We start from the raw sequence: 18138 nt of genomic DNA on the forward strand, positions 1-18138 counted from the left end.
GCCTCACTATCATTTTGAAATTTACAGCCGGATGGGAAAGAAAGCCTGATAAAACACAGCTCAGTACCACTGAGCTGGAGGCAAGAGAAGCACAGGTAGTCACAACAATAACTGGCCTCGGTGGTTGCCGTGGAACTGGGATATGTTCTCAAATAGGCGATGACACCAAAGCAGGCACTGGGCCTCCAAAAGCCCACCCACTCGTCCCCGTCCCAGACCCTTGGAGAAAGATACTTCCTAACAAGTCATGCTTTGGAAAGGATCGCCAGCACACAGCGCGGCTGCAGTTCACACTTAAATAACAACTCCTAAGACTGAAAGGCAGCCGTGAATAGGGAGGGCTCTCAGCAAGTGCACAATTCAGGCTTCCATGAAGGAGTCGGTGGTCCTGGAGGTGGCTGAGGAAACTGTGCCGGCCTGTGACCACCACTGGAGCCACAACAAGAGTGCATGGAGCCACCAGGCCGTGCACAGGCCCTGCTCCTCCCTCCACTATATGCCACGAGGTTCATCCCAAGAACCCCAAACCTGCACTCCATAGGACCACTGGTCAGGATGCCCTTGCTTTTACCTTCAGAACCATCATGTCTTTTAACCTGTGACCCTGTGTGGAAGCGCCACAGCTGCCCTCTCCATCCTGGTGAGCCAGTGGTGCTAAGCTGGTCACAAGGAAAGGCTCCTGGCCACGTCCTTCCGGGCAAGTCCACAGACCTCACAGTCAAACAGTTTATCCAAAGCTGAGCAAGGTCACAGAGCAGCTCTAGTACTCTCTCGTCAGGCTTGAAGGACAAGGGTGAAAGACAGCCCTTCTGGGAATTCCTTAATTACAATCCTACAGATGGCGACGAGAGGGCTAAATGAGCTTCGGATAACTCGTGCCCCCAGAGGCCCCCTCCCTCCCCTGGCTCTCACGGGGAAGCAGCACAGATCTGGCCCTGCCCCTAAGTGTGTGACCTCATAGGAGTCTCTCTCTGCATTTCTGCCCCTTGGGTCGCAGCTGAGCCTGGGAGAGCATGGGACAGAGGCAGGCGCTTCCGCTGCAGGCTGGCGTCTTCCCGACAAGCATGCTCCGGGAGCTCACTTGACTCAGCCTGGCCTCTGGCTCCCGTCTCATCATCTTGTCCACTCAGACGGGGAAGGCAAGGCGTGGATGACTCCAAGCCTTCAAATTCTGGGATCTCAACTGAGCTGGATCTGTCACCGTTCACGGCAGCCAGCTTCCCGCCATGGCATTCCTAATGCTCAACCTCTGAGGGTCTGGCAATACCCTCTGCCACCCACGACATTTAAAAAATACCTGCTATGCGGTGGGGATGCGTGAGGTGCAGGAATGTAATGGAACAAACTGTCCACCCCGTGGGACTGACAGCCAGAGGAGTAACAGGTGCAGGCGGGAAGGGGCACTCTGGCCGACAGGGCGGCCCGGCCAGCGCAGCCTGAGCACAACACGTCTCCTTCGGTGGCCTCCTGCCGCAGCTCAGCCCGGCCCACCCTCGTCACCCTGTGTGGGCTCTGCTGCCACACTCCAAATTATATTAAAAGAGTAGGCTTCTAGGGCAAGACTTTGTCTTCTCCATTCTTCAGGCCGGGCACACCAGGGCACTCCACGTCTTCTCCGCACCAGTTGGGTGAGGGGACCAAGGAGTTTCTGAGGGCTCAGGGGCACCAGCAATGAAGTAACTTGTGCTCCTTACTTATCAAGCCCAGCCCAGTGAGTCACACAAGCTTTGCCCACGAACAGTACAAAAGACGGCTCTCCAAGCATCATCACGCCATAACCCCATGGGGCAGAGGAGCAGCATGCTTCTGTCCCAGTGCTGGCAGAGCCACCTTAGCCAGCCAGCAGGGCCTCACTGCTCCCTCACTGCAGCCTGCAACACTTAGCTCATCCCGAGCCCACTGGTGTCCCAGGCAGGCTGCAGGCTCAGGACGGAGTCCCTTCTCCCCAGGACGGTGCTCTGCAGCCTCTTGCAGATGCTGCATCCTGTACTTACCCGCAGGGCCTCCCCTCTCAGGCACACGGGGCCCCCATCTCAGGCAACCTTCTGACCATCCATTCCAAGCCCTCCTCTGAATCCTCCTTTCCAAACAGGAGTGACAATTGATTTTGGAGTTGTGATATTTGTCATGTGTGCTTAAAGACACCAAAGCGTAAAGGGTTGTGTTTGGAAAAACACTGAATCTGTGCCTTGCTTCCAGAGACTAAACTGTGTTCTCTGCACAGATTCTACGATATCCCCAAATTCCTGTCCCCAACTTTCTTGCACCCGACCCTAGGATCCCGATGTGTCCTAAGCCCTCACTTGGGTGCTCCCCTGAAACACCACCCCAGACAACACCCAAGCTCACTGGGGCCCCCATCTGCAAAACAGGGTGATGCTCTTTACCTTGTAGAGCCCCAAGAGGGTCTGGTCTGGGCCTGCTACTGCTGCTATTGCTTTACCAAGGGCCTCGGTTCCCAGCCCCCCAGAGTTGGATCTGCAAGCTCCTGGCTTATAAGCATGACTACTACTATTTTCTTGGGGCCTCATTCGGGCTTCAGCTCTGAGTGTTTGATTCCTGCCCCACATGGGCTGGCTCCACCCTTTGTTTCAGGATCTGGTGTTCATCAAGTAGGAGGGGGAAGAAAAGAAGGCTCCCTATCCTGCAAAGGCATCCCTTACTCTTTGATAGTTTAAAACAAAAAATCCCAGATTTCAACAACTTCAAAGATCAACTGAGTCATCAATTTTAATCAAAATGTTCAAAATGAGAAACTAAAAAATAGATGAACTAGAAACTCAGAAACTTCAATATTCAGATCCTGAGTCCAAAGGAGGAATACATAAAAGAAAGAGGAAGGATGCATTTAAACAAAGCTGTTTTTGAGCTGAACTCCCTCCCAAGCCCATCGCCAGGTTTGCCGCGCCTGTGCCCTCGGTGCTGCACAGCCAGGAGACCCGGCGCTGCTCCGCCCAGGTGCTCACACTGACAGTACAGGCCAGGCCTGCGTGTTGTCGCCCCCGACACTCCCCTTATACCTCCTGGTCTCCTGGGCAGGAACGCACGCCTCACTGCCCTTTGTCCTTCAGCAACTGCTAGCAACAGCAGAAGCATGGTCCACGGCTGCAGAGGGCTAGGCCGTCGTTCTCTTAGGATCCCTCACACCTGAGCAAGGTGCCTGATCCGTGGCAGGCACCTGGCTGCCACCGGGGGACAGCAAGATCCTCTTCCTGGGTGTGCAAGTGCCTGCTGAAGGCCAGCTGCTCTCAGAACCCGGAGGCATCCCCAACTAACAGCAAAAGAAGGCAGGGGCAATTCTAGAGACATAAGAGATCAGGCCAGCCCCTAAGGTACAAAGCCAAAACCTTCTGGTAGGGAATCACCAGCTGGCAGTTGGAGGTGGCAGTTCCTCAGAGACCCCTGCCATGTGCCCTCCCAGTTCTCTTGCCCCTGCCCTTAGTCCACCTGAGTCTGGATCCCTGTTTACTTACAATCCCGCTGCCCTACACCCCCAGCCCCACTGACTGCTCCTGGGTACCTCCACCCCACCTGCCAGCCCAAACCAACAACATCTCATGGAGGCTCAAGGCCTCTCCCACTCTAAACTCTACTGGGTAGAAAGGAAACTGTGTCCCCAACAGCTTAAACAAGTTACTTCCACAACACAGAAACTCGGGGAGAAAGCAAAAGTCATCTGCAGAGGAGAAGTATCCCCATGGTGCTGAGCTCTCAGGAGGCAAACACTCAGCCAGTATAAACATGGGACAGCCAGGAGGCCGCCTGGCCGAGGAGGGTCTATTTCTGCCACCGCTCCTATCACCACGTGTGCAAGCTTGCACACGCTGCTGAGGGCCCAGCTAAGTGCAGAGCTGACACTGCAGATGCCCACTGGGCACAGAAGCCACTTAGATCCTGGTCCTGCTCTGATCCCAGAGGCTCTGGATGTCAACGTGCTCATCCATTGACTGCTGCTGGTCCAGCGCCAGTCAGCACAGTGTGTGGGACATCTGGCACAGGGAGCTGGTCACGACAGAGCAGGCCAGCCCTGGCTGCTGATTCTGCCTGTGGGGACACACCCTGACCTCTGCCTTTCATTCCCCCAATAAAAGCACAACTCGACTGTCCCTAGCATCAGCAACGGTGAGTGCACAACCTCCAGGGCATGCTGTACACAGTGCACATGGAAGGCACAACTGAAACCAAAATGACAGGTTTCATGCTCTGTGGCAGCAGCTAAGACACACCATCTGGCTGGCTGCTGACTCTTACTGGGTAGCTAGGTGAAGGGGACTGGCACCAGCCATGGCTGCTCTACCCTATGGTGTCTACCCTGCATGCAGTGAGCAGTCTGGAGGTCCAGCACCTGCCTGCTGGAATGGCCAGTTCTGTACCAGAACCCAGGCACCCAGAGAGGACACACGGGCTCAGCAGTGGGAGAGCTCTTGGGAGGACCCTCAGCCACTTCTGCCCAAGCACTACTACCGCTCATCCCTTCAACTCCCAAGTTCCTACCACGTCCCATGCCCAGGGCTAGGCACTGGCACCACAAGCCAAGCAGGTCCACAGGACAGCAGCCAATAACGGGTGCAGCTGGGGTGCTCAAGGCTGTCAGGCACAGGATGAGCCAGTGTGGTGCTGCACACGGACAGCCCAGCAATTCGGGAAGTCGAAGCAGCACTTCAAGTTCGGCGACGGCCTGGGCAACCTGGCAAGACCTTGTTCGAAATGAAATAAAAAAGGGTGGGAAGTAGCTCAGCGGTGGAGTGCTGGCCTAGCTTTGCAGGCCCCTCGCCACTCTGAGCCCACAACACAGAAGCAGCACTTCACTTGCGGCCATCGCTGCAGAGGATGGTTCTCTTCTAGCAGAGGCTGGGAGGCTGCGCGCACAGGCCTGTGCCCACCTCCACGCCTTCTTCCTACGTGAGGCCGGCAGTTCTGAACTCCTGTGAGCCTGGGTCTCCTGCCTGCAAGGAGAAACTGCAACCCTGGAAGGGCTGCAGGCCTGGTAGGGAAAGCCAGCCGAGAGCACTGGTTTTCATTTCTAGACTCCTTGTCGCTTAACATGCCCTCAGAAAAGTTCACAGCTCAAAAGCTTGCATACAAGCATGTGCCCCCAGCATGGGACATGACAGGGGACAGGGAGTCACTGCTCTCCAACAGTAGGCAGCCCAATGGCACCCCAACCCAGCTGGTGCTCCCAGTCGGGAGGGCGGCCTGCTGTTGGATCCACACAGCCTCTGACTGGGACCATTTAAGTCCCTTCTGTCTGCTTTATCCATCCCCAAGGCCAGAAGAGAGCTTGGCACCTAGTAGGTACTCTATAAATGCTTCCAGGAAGAATGATTTCCGCTCAGTATTATGGGTATCTGAGTACATACCTTATTCCAAACGTGTGTGTGTGTCTTGAGAGCAGCCATGGCACTGCCCAGTTTGGCCTCACCCTTTCGGATGAACTCGCACCCTACCCTACCCACTCCTCCCTTCGGTCATTCAGCAACCATTCAGCTTGTCAGGCCCTCTGCTGAGTCCCAGACTGTCACATGAGAAACACGTCCTCGATGGCAGGGAGTTCACAGTACAGATGAAGAAGCAAGCAGTGACAATACGCCCTGGATGAGCAGGCACGAAGGCTGCCAAAGCTGGCCAGGGCCAGTCAAGGAAGGCTTCCTGGAGGAAGCACTCCCTGGGAAAGAAATGGGGGTCCAGTTGGAAGAAAGCACCCCTCACACCCCAGGAAGCAGCTCTTTGAGACAGGTTGCAGTTTTGCCCAGTCTGACCTTGAACTCCTGGGCTCATGAGATCCTTTTGCCTCGGCCTCCAGAGAGCAGGGACTGTGCAAGTAGCACCACATCAGACTAAGTACATACTTATAATGGAATGAAGAATTTAGTTCAAAGTCAATTGTGGCCTTTCACCAAAACAGGAAAGGAGAGTACTGATGGACACTTGAGCCCCTTAGCTCAAACCCTGGGCTTCTGTGATCACCTGTCTCCATTAAATCAGAACACAGATGACGCTTGACTTGACACAAACTGATACCCCCAATTACTTTAGTTTTCTGAAGCTGTTTCTTGCTGTCCCAGCAAACACCAGGACGTCACCCTCACTCTTCCATCACTGGAGCTCCTGTGTCGGAGGAACCCATGTGGGGCTGATGGCTGTTTCTCTGATTTATCTGGCAGCCTCCCCTGGGGACCGGTATCCACCCTTTACAGAAAAAGAGCCTGAGGTTCAGATGAGTTGAGCAACTTGCCCACGGTCACACAGCTGTGGCGGCCTGGCTAGAACCAGAGCCCAGATCTTTTTAACTGCAAAGTGGTGCTTTTTTTCTTTCATGAAACCCACAATTGCCAAAAGCTCAAGGAGTTTTGCCACAGGGACAACATTTGATCAAAAGCTGACTTTCTAGGCTGGGGGTGTAGCTCAGTGGTAGAACACTTGCCTCCCACGCATGGGGCCCTGAGTTCCATCCCCAGCACCACCCAAACAACAAAAAATGTTGACTTTCCTTCAATCAGTGGGCAGGAAAAGTAAGTGAGGCTCAGGAAGAATGGCTTCTGGAACAAAACAAACAAAACACAAAACCTTCACACTGCAGCCAGGAAGGGAGGTCCTCTCGGGCAGGGCAGCAGGCAGATGTTGCCAGGCTCAAGGGAGTGCGCTCAGCCCTCTGGCCACCTGCCTGCACCCTGCAGCAGCATGATGTCACACTGCCATCTCCATCCCAACAAACGCAAAGCTGCCTGTAAAGCTGCCTCAGGCTACGTTGGGTAATCGGCCTATGCTGCTCCTGGTCACATAGCTGCTGAGCATAAAAAGAGACATCTGAGGACGGGCAGGTGGAGGAGACCTTGAACAAAGGGCCCAGACCTCTTTAGGCATCTGACTCCTACAGGGCAAGCATCTCCTTCACTGAGGGAAGGCATGCCTGAACTGGCCGACCCCTCTCCTGCCGCCATCTAGACCTGACCGCAAGTGCCTGGCTGCTCTGGGGTGTTTGCCTCGTCATCTTGCCAAACACACAGGCGGCCAGGACTGCGGCCTGGGCTCTGCATCAGCAGCAGGGTGTGAGGCTTTACCTCCCAGAAGCTGTCACTGGACACCTCCACGCCCACGGAGTCGTCATAGGGGACAGACATCTCTCCAAAGGCTGAGGCGGCGGCAGCGAGCGCTCGGACTCAGGGTCAGCTCCAGATGCTCAAGATCTGCAGACACACCTATGGGAGAAAAGCACAGGTGCTGTGGTTTCCGCATTCCCGAGGAAAAAGCACGGCCCATCTCAGGACTTCCGTGCTCTGCACTCCCCACACGCACACGGCTGGAGTGTTTCCTTGGATGGGAGAGAGTCGTAATCCAGTTCTGGGCACTGGCGGGCACACACCTGCTCCTGTCTGCCTTCGTGTTGACAAGTAGACCTCAACATCTTCCTGAGAAGCTTAAAGAACAGTCCTTGTTCTCAGACGGACAGGTTGATACCCTGGCCGACAGTCTTCCCACCCCTCAGGGAAAGGACAGAGGTCACGTGTGGAAGAGGTCTGGAAGCGGGCAGGGTCCTGGGCCAGGCCTGCCCCAGCCCATTCTAATCATCTGGGGGGGCGAGGCCTGGGATGACACCTGGTGGACACGATTCTACCTTCAACACCTGACCCCACTCTCTCCAGTTTCCACCCCATTCTTCTTTAGTTAGGCATTGATCCCATTCCCTATCTTGATGGACTCAGCCAGAGCAACCCAAGTTTAACCAATTAATTCACACACCCTCTGTGTGAGGCTCAGCTAGAAAGAGAAAGACAAATCCATCATTTCTGAGTACCAGATTCAAGGCAGGCCCATGCCAAGGGGAAGTCATGTCCCCTGCTGTAGTAAGATGAAGGGCCCACCACCTTCCCAGGCACAGATAGCTTTGCCAGAGTGACCTGCATGCAGCCCAGATGAGGCCGCTGGTCCCAGCCTCCTGCACTTCCCTAAGCATGGGGCCAAGAGGCCAACGACTGAGCAGTGGGAGCAGGCGAGGTAGAGCCTGCACCCTCTTGGAGCACCTACGAGGTACCAGGCTGTGTTCTGGGTACTCCCCTTATGTCACCCATTAATCCTCACCATTTCTTGGGAGACTGCCTAGAAATACAGTAATAAACACAGGCGCTAGAATCAGGCTGCCCAGGCTCCAATCCCAGACTCCCTACTTACTAGCTGGGCAACAGTGGGCAAGTTACCTACCCTCTCCGTGACTCCACTGCCTTATCTATGAAAAAGGGATAATAAAGGAACCTGTATCACAGAGTTGTTGTGAGGCAAAACACAAAGAGGGCTTCCAGCAAAAGCTGGTCTACGAAGAGCTATGAACACAGAGAGCAACATAATTACTACTGTCATCATGATTGTTACAAGCAATGTAATATTTATTCCTTGTGTCTCAGTTATAGATGAGAAAACTGATGCTGCCTGAGGTTAAATACCTGCCACCCCAGTCCCCAAGTAACAAATGGTCAAGGCCAGCATTCGACACCAACTGTCTGCCTGCTAGGGTAGTATTCTCTCCATTACACCAAGATGTTTTCCAAAAACGACCTAAAATTTAGATAAGTCAGGTGTCTATGACCTAAATGCCAATTGCTGGTGGCAAGGGTTCATTCTGGCTGACCACAGAGCTTCCAGAGGCAAATGCACCGCGGTCATCGATACCAGGCAGGAACAGTTAGGGTACTTTAAAGCCAGGCACTCCAAACCACGCAGGCTGAAGAGGCAGAGCTGGTCACAGCCATGCACCCCGACAACCGGGTCTTTTCACTGAGGAAATCCCAGTGAGGATACCTGCAGTGGGGCTCCACTCTGCAAGCAAAGGGCTAGGACGTCACAAAGGCCATCCTGCCTGGGCCCCGGCACCACATTTCACAGCATTCCCTTGCCCTATGCTACCAGCCAGGGCCCTTTGGAGTTACCCCAGCCCATGCCCAAGCAGCAGAAAGTCCCCTACTAGAGCAGCTGTTTCTGTGCCCAGCCCCTCAGGGAATATCAGGAATCTAGTATGGGGTGGGAGTCACGGTGGCCCCATCAGGCCATCTTCTGTCTGCACGCAGCTATGTTTCAGACATTCAGGGAAGATCAGTTCTACGCAAAATTTAAGAAGCCCCTACTAAGCACCTGGAGCCAAGGACAGGCTCAGCACAAAAGTCAACTTTTAGGGGTAGGAGACGGAGCGACGGAGTAACAAATCAGAATGCTGGAGTCACCAAGGGTATCTATGGGAGCACGCCTTCGTTAGACAAGAATGCCCAGGGAGGGGAAGGGACTCACCCAAGCCAACAGGCAGAACTGGGGCCAGGACCACCCTTGCTCCCCTTCCTCTGCCCAGGCCCAGATCTCATGGCAACACTGTGCTCAGTGACTGTGACATTTCCCCCAGCAAGGGCCAACCTCCCCAGGGCATCCCACGGTGGCACTGCTCAAATGTGTGCACCGCTTAGAGGTTTGCTTCTGATTCTGCGAAGCCAACGTTAATCCCAGGCCCCACACAGGCTCAACAAACTCTCCCCCGAGCTCCACCCTGGCCCTAGGGTTTTCTCCAGTGGTATTAATTACAGAGTCCAGTTTTTAAATAGGTAACGATCACACGTGCATTTTCTACTTCATTGGGTGATGATTGTGGAATGCTGTGCTTTTCTAGGGAGTCCAGATAATTTTTTTCCAGTTTACTGATCACCCCTCTGGACTGAAGTCCACCTGACCCTGGCTTTTTGTGCACCTTCTCTTCATCAGTCTCATCAGAGGTTCCTCAGTTTTTATTCTTTTTCAAGAGAGTTGACTTTAGTGTCTGCTCATCCGTTTCAGCTGTCTACTGAATGCATACTGTCCGTTTCCTTAATTTATTTAGTACGTTGTTTCTTCTACCCTCTTTGTTTTCAACTCTTTGTCCTTTTTCTACCTTCTGAAGGAAAACCTTAGCTCACTACTTTCCAACTTTCTTCTTTTCTAATGTATGCACTGTAAAGCTCCGAGTGCCCCTCTAAGGACAATTGAGCAGTATTTTACGATCTTGTTTATTCTGATAACAATCCCATTAGGCATGCATTTTTATTTCCTTTTCACAGACTTGAAAGCCTGAAGGTCAAGTTACTTAGGCAAAGTCACAAGGTGAGAGCAAGCTTGAAAACCAGGTTCCATCTGGTTCTAAAATCTGAGTTCTTCCTCTAATAGTAGATCACATATAATTAGCAATTCATGGGTATCATGAATGAAATACCAGGAAAATACCAAGGGAGCAGGAGTTCCTTCCTCCATAGGACAAAGGGAAAGCTGGGAAAGGAGTTACAGGCAGATAAGATCTGTTCAAGTATTGAACAGAAAGAAGGGCCTCCTTTCTATAAAGGTGGTCAAGATGGGCCATGGAGGACCAGTGAAATTTCATGTATCCCTGGAAACCCACGTGGTGACTTCACATAAGTGACAGAATCAGCTCTCAGGCTTCAGGCTCACAGGAATGTTCTGCACAATGAACAGGGAGTGAGATTGACTCGTACCGCTGACTCAACATGGACCGATGGTCCAGGCCTACTCCTGGGCCCACACGACCTTGAGTCACATCAACACGCTCAGGCGCAGAGATGGCCAGCAGGAGTAGAAGCAAAGAGCAGGGAGCATCGTGTGGATCGGGACACTAGGGCTCGTGTCAGCTTCAAAGGGAAGCCGGGAACCTGCTGTTACCGCTGCTGGTGGCAAGTCTCCTGTGTCGGGTAAGCACCTAAGTTTCAGGAACCGGCTAGTGCTGAGGCTACAAACAGTCCATGGCTACACATCAATTTCTTTTCAATAAAATTCAGAAATACAGCTGGGTACAGTAGTGCATACCTGCAATTCCTGCTATTCAGGAGTTGGGGCAGGAAGATCTTGAGCCCAGGAGTTCAAGATCAGTCTTGGGTGAAACCCCACCTCAAAAAATAATAATTAAAAAATAGGAACAAAAATAGATTAGTACAGTGAGGAAATAAGAATCAAATGGTAAATTTTGTCAAATGCAAACAGAAGAAATGCTTTGCTCTATGACACTGTAAATGAGTGAAACTGGTAACAAATGCTTGATGCCTATCAAAATAAAATGTTACCATGTCTGCGCTATATATTTACACAAGAAAAACGGCAATACCCAATGTGAAAGGGGTGTCAGGGTGCCCATCAACTTAGAGATTCTTCTTCTTTTTTTTTTTTTAATGGATTTACAACTCAGGAAAAAAGGAAAGTAACCCATGTTCCCTATAGAGAATCGAGAAGAAAGTTTGGCAAAGAAAGGGAGGAGGGAAGAAGGATAAGCCACAGCTCCCCACGGCTGGCCTCCTGGCACTGCCACATTCCCTCCTCACAGGGGAAGGGGCACGTGCACAGGGTGGGTGCACACGTGTGACGGTGCCTGGGGCTGCAGACAGTAACTGAAGTAAGAGGAGAGAGTGAAGGACACAGCCCACGTTCTGAGGAAAGGCTCTTCCAGAACAAGATGCCCACCTGTCCAGATGAACACCGGCTCTCTGTTGGAGTATGGACCTCGTGAAGGTCTGCCTTCCTAGGTGGGTACTTGCAGCTGATCAGCACCACGGCAGGCAGGCTGCACCCCAAAAAGAACCATGCCGAATTCCACAGAAGACTAGGCCCACAGGGAAGGAACTAAACGAGCTCCCTAATGACATCCCCTAGGTGTTTATAACTCCGGTGACTGATTACTCCCCCAAATTGGCTCTCTGACTGGAAGTGGCCATGTTTGGGTCAGGTAAAGCAAGACTGTTTTAACCAGATGTAGTTGTACTGCCCCACCTGGAAGTCCAGGTAACAATGTTCTGGGGGTAGAATAAGTCAACATCCAAGTGGCCGCAAGATTCTGAGCACCTCTCGGCACCACTAGGTATTCTAGGTGAGCTCTGCCATATTATTTCTGCGTCCTCAAAACCCCTCACCTCACAGGTGTATTACTGTCCCCATTTCCCAGGAAAGAGGCCAAGGTGCAAAGGATCCAAAGCCCTCCAGGGCTGCCTGCTCGTGAGAGCCAGGCTGGAGCTCACGCTGCTCCAGAGTCCCAGAGCGTTCCTGCTGGTATGATCTCCAGAACACCCAGAGGACAGGAGGGACTCATTCAGAGGCTGGCTTTCCTTTTCTTCCCCGACACCCCCACACAAATGTCCTTAACCAATAAAGTGAGTGTGGCATCCTCCAGCCTGAAGAAATACCTAATTTGGAGAAACTGAGGCTTTGGAGGGAACATTCCTGCTGAAGGAAGAGATCCACAGGGCTGTCCCTGTTTCACCTGCTCTCCCAGGGCCAGGAGCAATCCTGACACCTGCCAGAACTGTGTACATGCTGTGGGGCAAGCTGTTCTCTAATGCCCACACGTTCTGGACACTTCTAAAGCCCTCATTATCAATACCAAACGACACCGTGTGTGCATTTGATAATTAATTGATGCTTCTCATCCGGAAGATAAAGTTCCCAGGAAGACAGCGTGAAGCTGAGAGGAAAATGAGCCTGGGCTCCACCTCTGGAACTCAGCCAGTTATCTGCTCTGAGCGCCAACGTCCTCTGTGAGGTGGGCACTGTCGGCCCTGAAACCTCCTGAGATCCTGAGAGGCTCAGGGGCAATAAGAGGGACAAAAGAACTCTGGGAAATAAAGAAGTGACAGACCAACGAGTCATGACTGCTCTCTCCACGACAAGGCCTGGCACTTCGGCACATTTCACACTGTCTGCTCCTCGGGACTTGACTGATGACCTCTTCCTACAGGAATCTACAGAAATTGAGCCGATACAATACCCAGTCAACAAGTGCTGGGGTAAGGAGAGGGTTCCCGCCCAACGACACTTTCTGCACGTGTCCCTGGCCCTGACTCTACCTCACAGGCTACACTGTGTGCCCCACAAGCTGGCTTAGGAACGTGGCCATCTGAACTCCACACAACTAATTCTGGAAAGAGCCTTTGGGGGTAGTGAATGCCGAGGTACTCTAGATTCCTTCTCATCACCATGGAAAAAAGCAAAGACAAGAAAGTATGTGTCCCAAAACTGTTTCCTTCTAAAACAATGACGCTAAAACAGCCAGTTGGAGATGCACATACTATACACTCCCTGTTGCCAAGGGTCCACTGAGGTGATAAGGGGACCTGTGACGATGCAGACAGCATGAGAAGGAGGCGGAGCCGAAGGACGGAGGATGGACTGGAAGCAAGCAGATGGACGCGGCTGGAGGCAGCAAGGGAACCACCAAACGCAGGGGTGGGGAGAAGCCTCGCCAGGCAGGGAACAGGGAGGAACCCATGAAGCTCTGATGAGAATTCTCCAAAGGGTCAAGTGCGGGGGCGCCTGGCTCTCCTTGCAGTGCTTGACAGAGTTCCACTCAAGGATGATTGCAGAGACTCATCCTAAAAGGATTGTAGCCAGATGTATGCCTCCCTAGCTTGGATGTTATATTATTCACTTCAGTCTGAGGATCTTGCTAGAGGTGATGGGAATAATTCTACAAATTTCCAGAAAAACATCACGGAGACAAAACACATGTTGAAACCCTGTGATGTTAACCTCACTACAGGAGAATGTTTTTATTATGTTAAAAATCAAACACTGCATTTACTGGCACAGCCAGAACCTGTTGGGGCACAGAAACTTATAGATAACAATGTTTCCCCAAGTTCTAAGCACAAAGCACCTCCCACAGTAGCTACTAGATATGGACCAGCTTATTTTATCAATGGCAAGCCCTGGTACCCACCTAAAGGCAAGCCCTTAGAGAAGGTAGATATAGATCTCCTCCTGTCTCCTATAGGGTGGTTTAATTCAGATGATGGTTTTGTTTATGTGTGGTGGTAAGGTAAAAGTATAAGGTTTCACAACATTCCTTCCTTCCTACAAAGAATATGTCACCCCTATAATAAACGTTGGTACATAATAACCATTGGGACCACTGCCCTCCTGTAACCCTTAACTCAGCAATTTAGATATTAACCAGAAGGACCTAGTAGAGATGGTCACATGACATTATTTGTCTATCGCTTTACCGCAAAAATAATAAAAATAGTCTTAGGTCGTATAGAGTTTAGATATTAAGGAAATAAACATTGTATTAGCTCACTGACGTAGTTAGATATGCTTAAAATAATTGTGATTAAGTAAGGATAATCTGTAAGGTTACTGTTTTCTCATAATCTTTCAGTAAAAACAATTTCTGCCTATGCTTTGGAAACGTCTTTGATTTTATTAATCATAAGCCTGTCATCATAGCCTGAAGAAAAGTGTATATAAACCCAGCCTTCCCCAGAATAAAGTGGGATTGATTGCACCAGAACTGTGTCTTTCATTCTCCCTCCATCGCCAACGCTGTCTCCCCGCGCCCCATTTACCAGTGTGGAACCCATGGACTCCTGCTAGGGCTGGACCCCGGCAGTCAAGCTTACTGTACCCCCTGTTAAACACGAGTGGTTTGCCATGAAAAAGTAGCAGTCAGGAAACCTTATTTTTTAGGAACTTTATTAAATACCAAAATAAACAGTTTTTGCGCAATAGACTAGATTAAATTTAATATGAAGCTGGTAGCCACATGTGGTGGTACACAAATGTAATTCTAGCTACCTGGGAGGTTGAGGCAGAGGATCGGTAGAGTACAAGGTCAGCCTGGGCAACACAGAGACGCTATTTCAATGAAGGAAAAAAAAAAAAAAAGCACCAGCAGCAGCAGCAGCTAGTGACTTGCATGATAAGACCACAGGAATTGCTTCTTCCATAAAACGGAAGGATAAAGAGAAATGAAGGATAAAGGGACAGTGCAGGCACTAGGGGGAACACCTGAGGTGTGCAGGCCTGTAGGACAAGGAGCTTTGTTCTGTGCACCTCCCCTCCCCCTTAGTTCTGGCCCCACAGGACTGCATGTCGTAGGCCCTCAGTGAAGGTCTGGGTGGGCAAGTGGGTGGATGAGGGCACAGCGACATCCAGTCTTCCCCTCCCCTCCTTCTCACACCCTCCTTCTCATGATGCAGAGCTGCTGTGGTCACTTGGCAAACTTCACTCACGGGTAGCTTAACATTCCAGTTACATGACAGACAGCAGGCACCCCCTGGACTCGCCAAAGGTGGATAAACAGCAAACCTACAACTCGACTGCAAGAAAATCCTAAGTGTAAGATGTACAAATCACCACCCCTTTCCTCCCCCTCACCCTCTTGAAAAACCCACCCAGAGTCCTCCAGGCTGGCACAGAGTAAGCCCTCAAAGATGCTCACTGTACCATATTCTGTTCTAAGAGACACTCTTCAGGGATCCAGAAAGACTGGGTTGGAGTACAGGGCCCGTATCTCTGGTCCCAGGGACTTCTGCATGAGGAACGTGAGCACCGCTCGTCAGCGCAGCGGGTGGAGTGCAGCAGCCTCAGAGGAGCACAGGAGGCAGGCTGCCCGTCCCCAGCTGGAAGCTGGCATGACCTCCTTCCTTCCTTTGGGGGCCTGATAACAGGTATGAGGCAAACGAAAGACACACATGACGTAAGTCCTCTAGTCCTTAACCCCCTTAGTCTGTTCCAAAAAGAAAAACGAGAAAAGGTCATTCCTCCCTGGATCTCATAGGCCCTGGGATCGCGGGCTCTGCCTGTGACCACCACTCCCTGGAGCGCCAGACAGTCTGGATTTCATCTCTCTGTTGCTAGAGATATTCTACATTCTACAAGGTCAGGAATGACACTGGGGAACAGTAAGAAATTATGACTGTACGGAGACACCCCAACATTCAGGAAACTGTATACCTTAAGAATCAAGGCTCAGGAGTTCCCCGTGAAGTTTCCTAACTGCTCACAAAAATTTGAAAAGAACAAGACTCTTCTGTTTCCTGGGGCGCTCTCTCCCATCATGTACAACACATTTGTAAGGGACAATTGTGGAGGATTTTGAAATTGGAATTTAGTGGTCATGCTCCTAGCTCAGCAATCGAGGTTACCTATGCCTTTGCCTGTTATTTTACAGTACTCTAGAAATGAAGCTAACCACAGAAAACCATAGTAATTAGATTAACTTCTGCTTGTCCATAGAAATGCAAATTGTACCAAGTATAATATCAATGACTGCTGACCAGTTCTGTGAGCTTTACTCATTTTAGAAAGTCTTTTCAGCATTCCTTATCTGACAGTAACTGCTTAGAATCAGAGTGTTCACTTGAGTGGTTTATAATATCTAATTTGTTCTCTCACTAATTAAAGAATTAAATAAAAGACACACACATATACACAAGTACACATGTACACATATACAAAAGATTATTGTTTAAAGCAAAAACATTACATCTAAAGCATCCCTTTGCAAGTCTCTGCTGGAAGCCACCCTGGAAGCCCTCTCCTTAGTGGCAACCACAGAAAGCAGCAGAGGGCCTGTCCTTGGGGCAGGCTGGGATCTAGGTTGAACTGCAGCCTCCAAAGTACATGGCTGTGCTCAAGGCTTCTTTCCTCCTGGGAGGAAAGTCCTCCGATAATTGGGAAGTGACTGGAAGCTCTCCTAAACCACTGTTCTGCCTGGGTGAGGGAAGGATCATAGCTTAAGGATGGCACTATTTACCCATTTGTTCTACAAACATCCACCAAGGGCCAGATGCTCTTCAAGCCTGGTAATGGAGCAGTAAGTGGGACAGACATGGTCCCTGCCCTCCTACTAGGGCACATGACATGCAGCTGCAGCACGTGGAAAACACTAGAACAGAGAGACGTAGGGCTCCAGAAAAAGACCAAGAGGGATGGCCTGTCACTATCCACTGTGGTCTCTTGAAGGACCCCAGGAAGATGAGGAGTGGGCATGGGAAAGACAGGTGCGGGGCATTTCTAGGAGAGGCAGAGGGAAGGCGTGCCGGCCTGCCACAGCACCCAGCAGGGTGGAAGGCAGAAGGCTGTCACTGAGAGCTCCAGAGAAGACTATAAATTGCATGGTAACTCGGATTTTTATATCTGTGCTCCAGTTTTAAAAATTAAAGCCTCAAGGAATGCTATTAAAAACCAAGCACAGGCTAGGGTTGTGGCTCAGTGGTAGAGCACTTGCCTGGCATGCGTGAAGCACTGGGTTCCATCCGCAGCACCACAGGGGAAAAAAAGAAAAGTTGAAGTGTCTTGAGTGATTTATAGACTGAAGACCCACAGAGGGAAACTAATTGGCACATTTATTGGAAGATGCTTCTACTCCAGTGGTTAGAATTCTGTTATGAGCACTACTGTACATATTAAACTGGCCACAAATGGACTTGGTAACCACAATGGGACGTGTGGCTGGAGCCCATCATCTACCAGCAGGCCCTCCTACTGCCTGACAGCACAGGGGCCCCAGGCCTGAGTCCCTGCTGCCGCTCTTTCTCTTGTAAGAAAGGCAGGCCTCCTGCCTCTCTGCAGCCCCCGGCCTCCGCCGCCCTGCCGGCTGTGCGGGGAGGAAGGCCTGGGCCAGTGCACTGTTTTGTGCCTCTAGCTGTCAACGCTCCAATATCTGGCCCCACCCCTTTGTTTCCAGTGATTTCATCTGGAAAAGTGAACACTCCTCAAAGGGAAGAGATACAGATCAGCAAACGGTGACTTATCTCTCTGGAACACTGTGTGGTGCACTTAACTCAAGGACGGAAAAAACACGCGCACTGCAAGAGGCTAAGCTTAAAGGCGCCCCTACAAGGAGGACGCTGAGGCTCATGGTGGGGATGGTCCTGGGCAGCGAGAGTCAGAGCACGTTTTTACATCTCTGGACAGTAGGATTGTCGGGCTAGTTTTAGAAAAAAGTCAGCACCTCCAGGCAGGCACAGCTTGTGACCGCACTGGAAACCCTCACCTGAAAATCAGGTGGTTAGCACAGGGCTTTAAACCACCTTGTGGTGTAGACTACCCACAGAAAGCTGCAGAGCTGGTGGCGAGGCGGGGATGGACCAGGCCTCTGGAAACGAACATGATGCAGACACTGAACCATCGCAGTTACAAAGAAAAGGGAAGCAGGGAGCTGCACCTGACTTCGTTTTATCCCACACCGCGGCACAGTCCTGGTCTCCCGCCAGGGGAAGGACACCGCCCTGGAGAAGGGCAGTGAGAACCTGACTCCTCCAAGCAAGGCGGACTCTGTGCCAGGCGCAGCATCAGCTCCCAAGCCTGCGACTTCCACCAGGCACAACCACCAAGTCCCTCTGGCTT

The 18138-nt window shown here is 51.4% G+C and overlaps 1 protein-coding gene and 1 long non-coding RNA gene across 5 annotated transcripts in view; one reads left to right on the top strand and one right to left on the bottom strand.

Moving 5' to 3' along the window:
- PACSIN2 (protein kinase C and casein kinase substrate in neurons 2) overlaps nt 1-18138 on the bottom strand; it is a 106551-nt gene that overhangs the window by 22216 nt on the left and 66197 nt on the right. For 3 of the 4 annotated variants that reach the window (XM_079143302.1, XM_079143299.1, XM_079143300.1), the window contains exon 2: nt 7062-7199. The exons of the other annotated variant lie outside the window; for it this stretch is intronic. In XM_079143302.1, coding sequence (XP_078999428.1) covers nt 7062-7121 — 60 coding nt within the window. In that variant the 5' untranslated portion in view covers nt 7122-7199. The remainder of the gene's footprint in view (nt 1-7061; nt 7200-18138) is intronic. 4 annotated transcript variants of the gene reach the window in all.
- Nucleotides 13119-14640, top strand: LOC306663001. Its single transcript, XR_013764325.1, has 2 exons — nt 13119-13305; nt 14401-14640. It is a non-coding gene; the product is annotated as an uncharacterized lncRNA (long non-coding RNA).

The sequence above is a fragment of the Sciurus vulgaris genome (assembly GCF_902686455.1).
Source record: "Sciurus vulgaris genome assembly, chromosome: 5".
Taxonomy (NCBI): domain Eukaryota; kingdom Metazoa; phylum Chordata; class Mammalia; order Rodentia; family Sciuridae; genus Sciurus; species Sciurus vulgaris.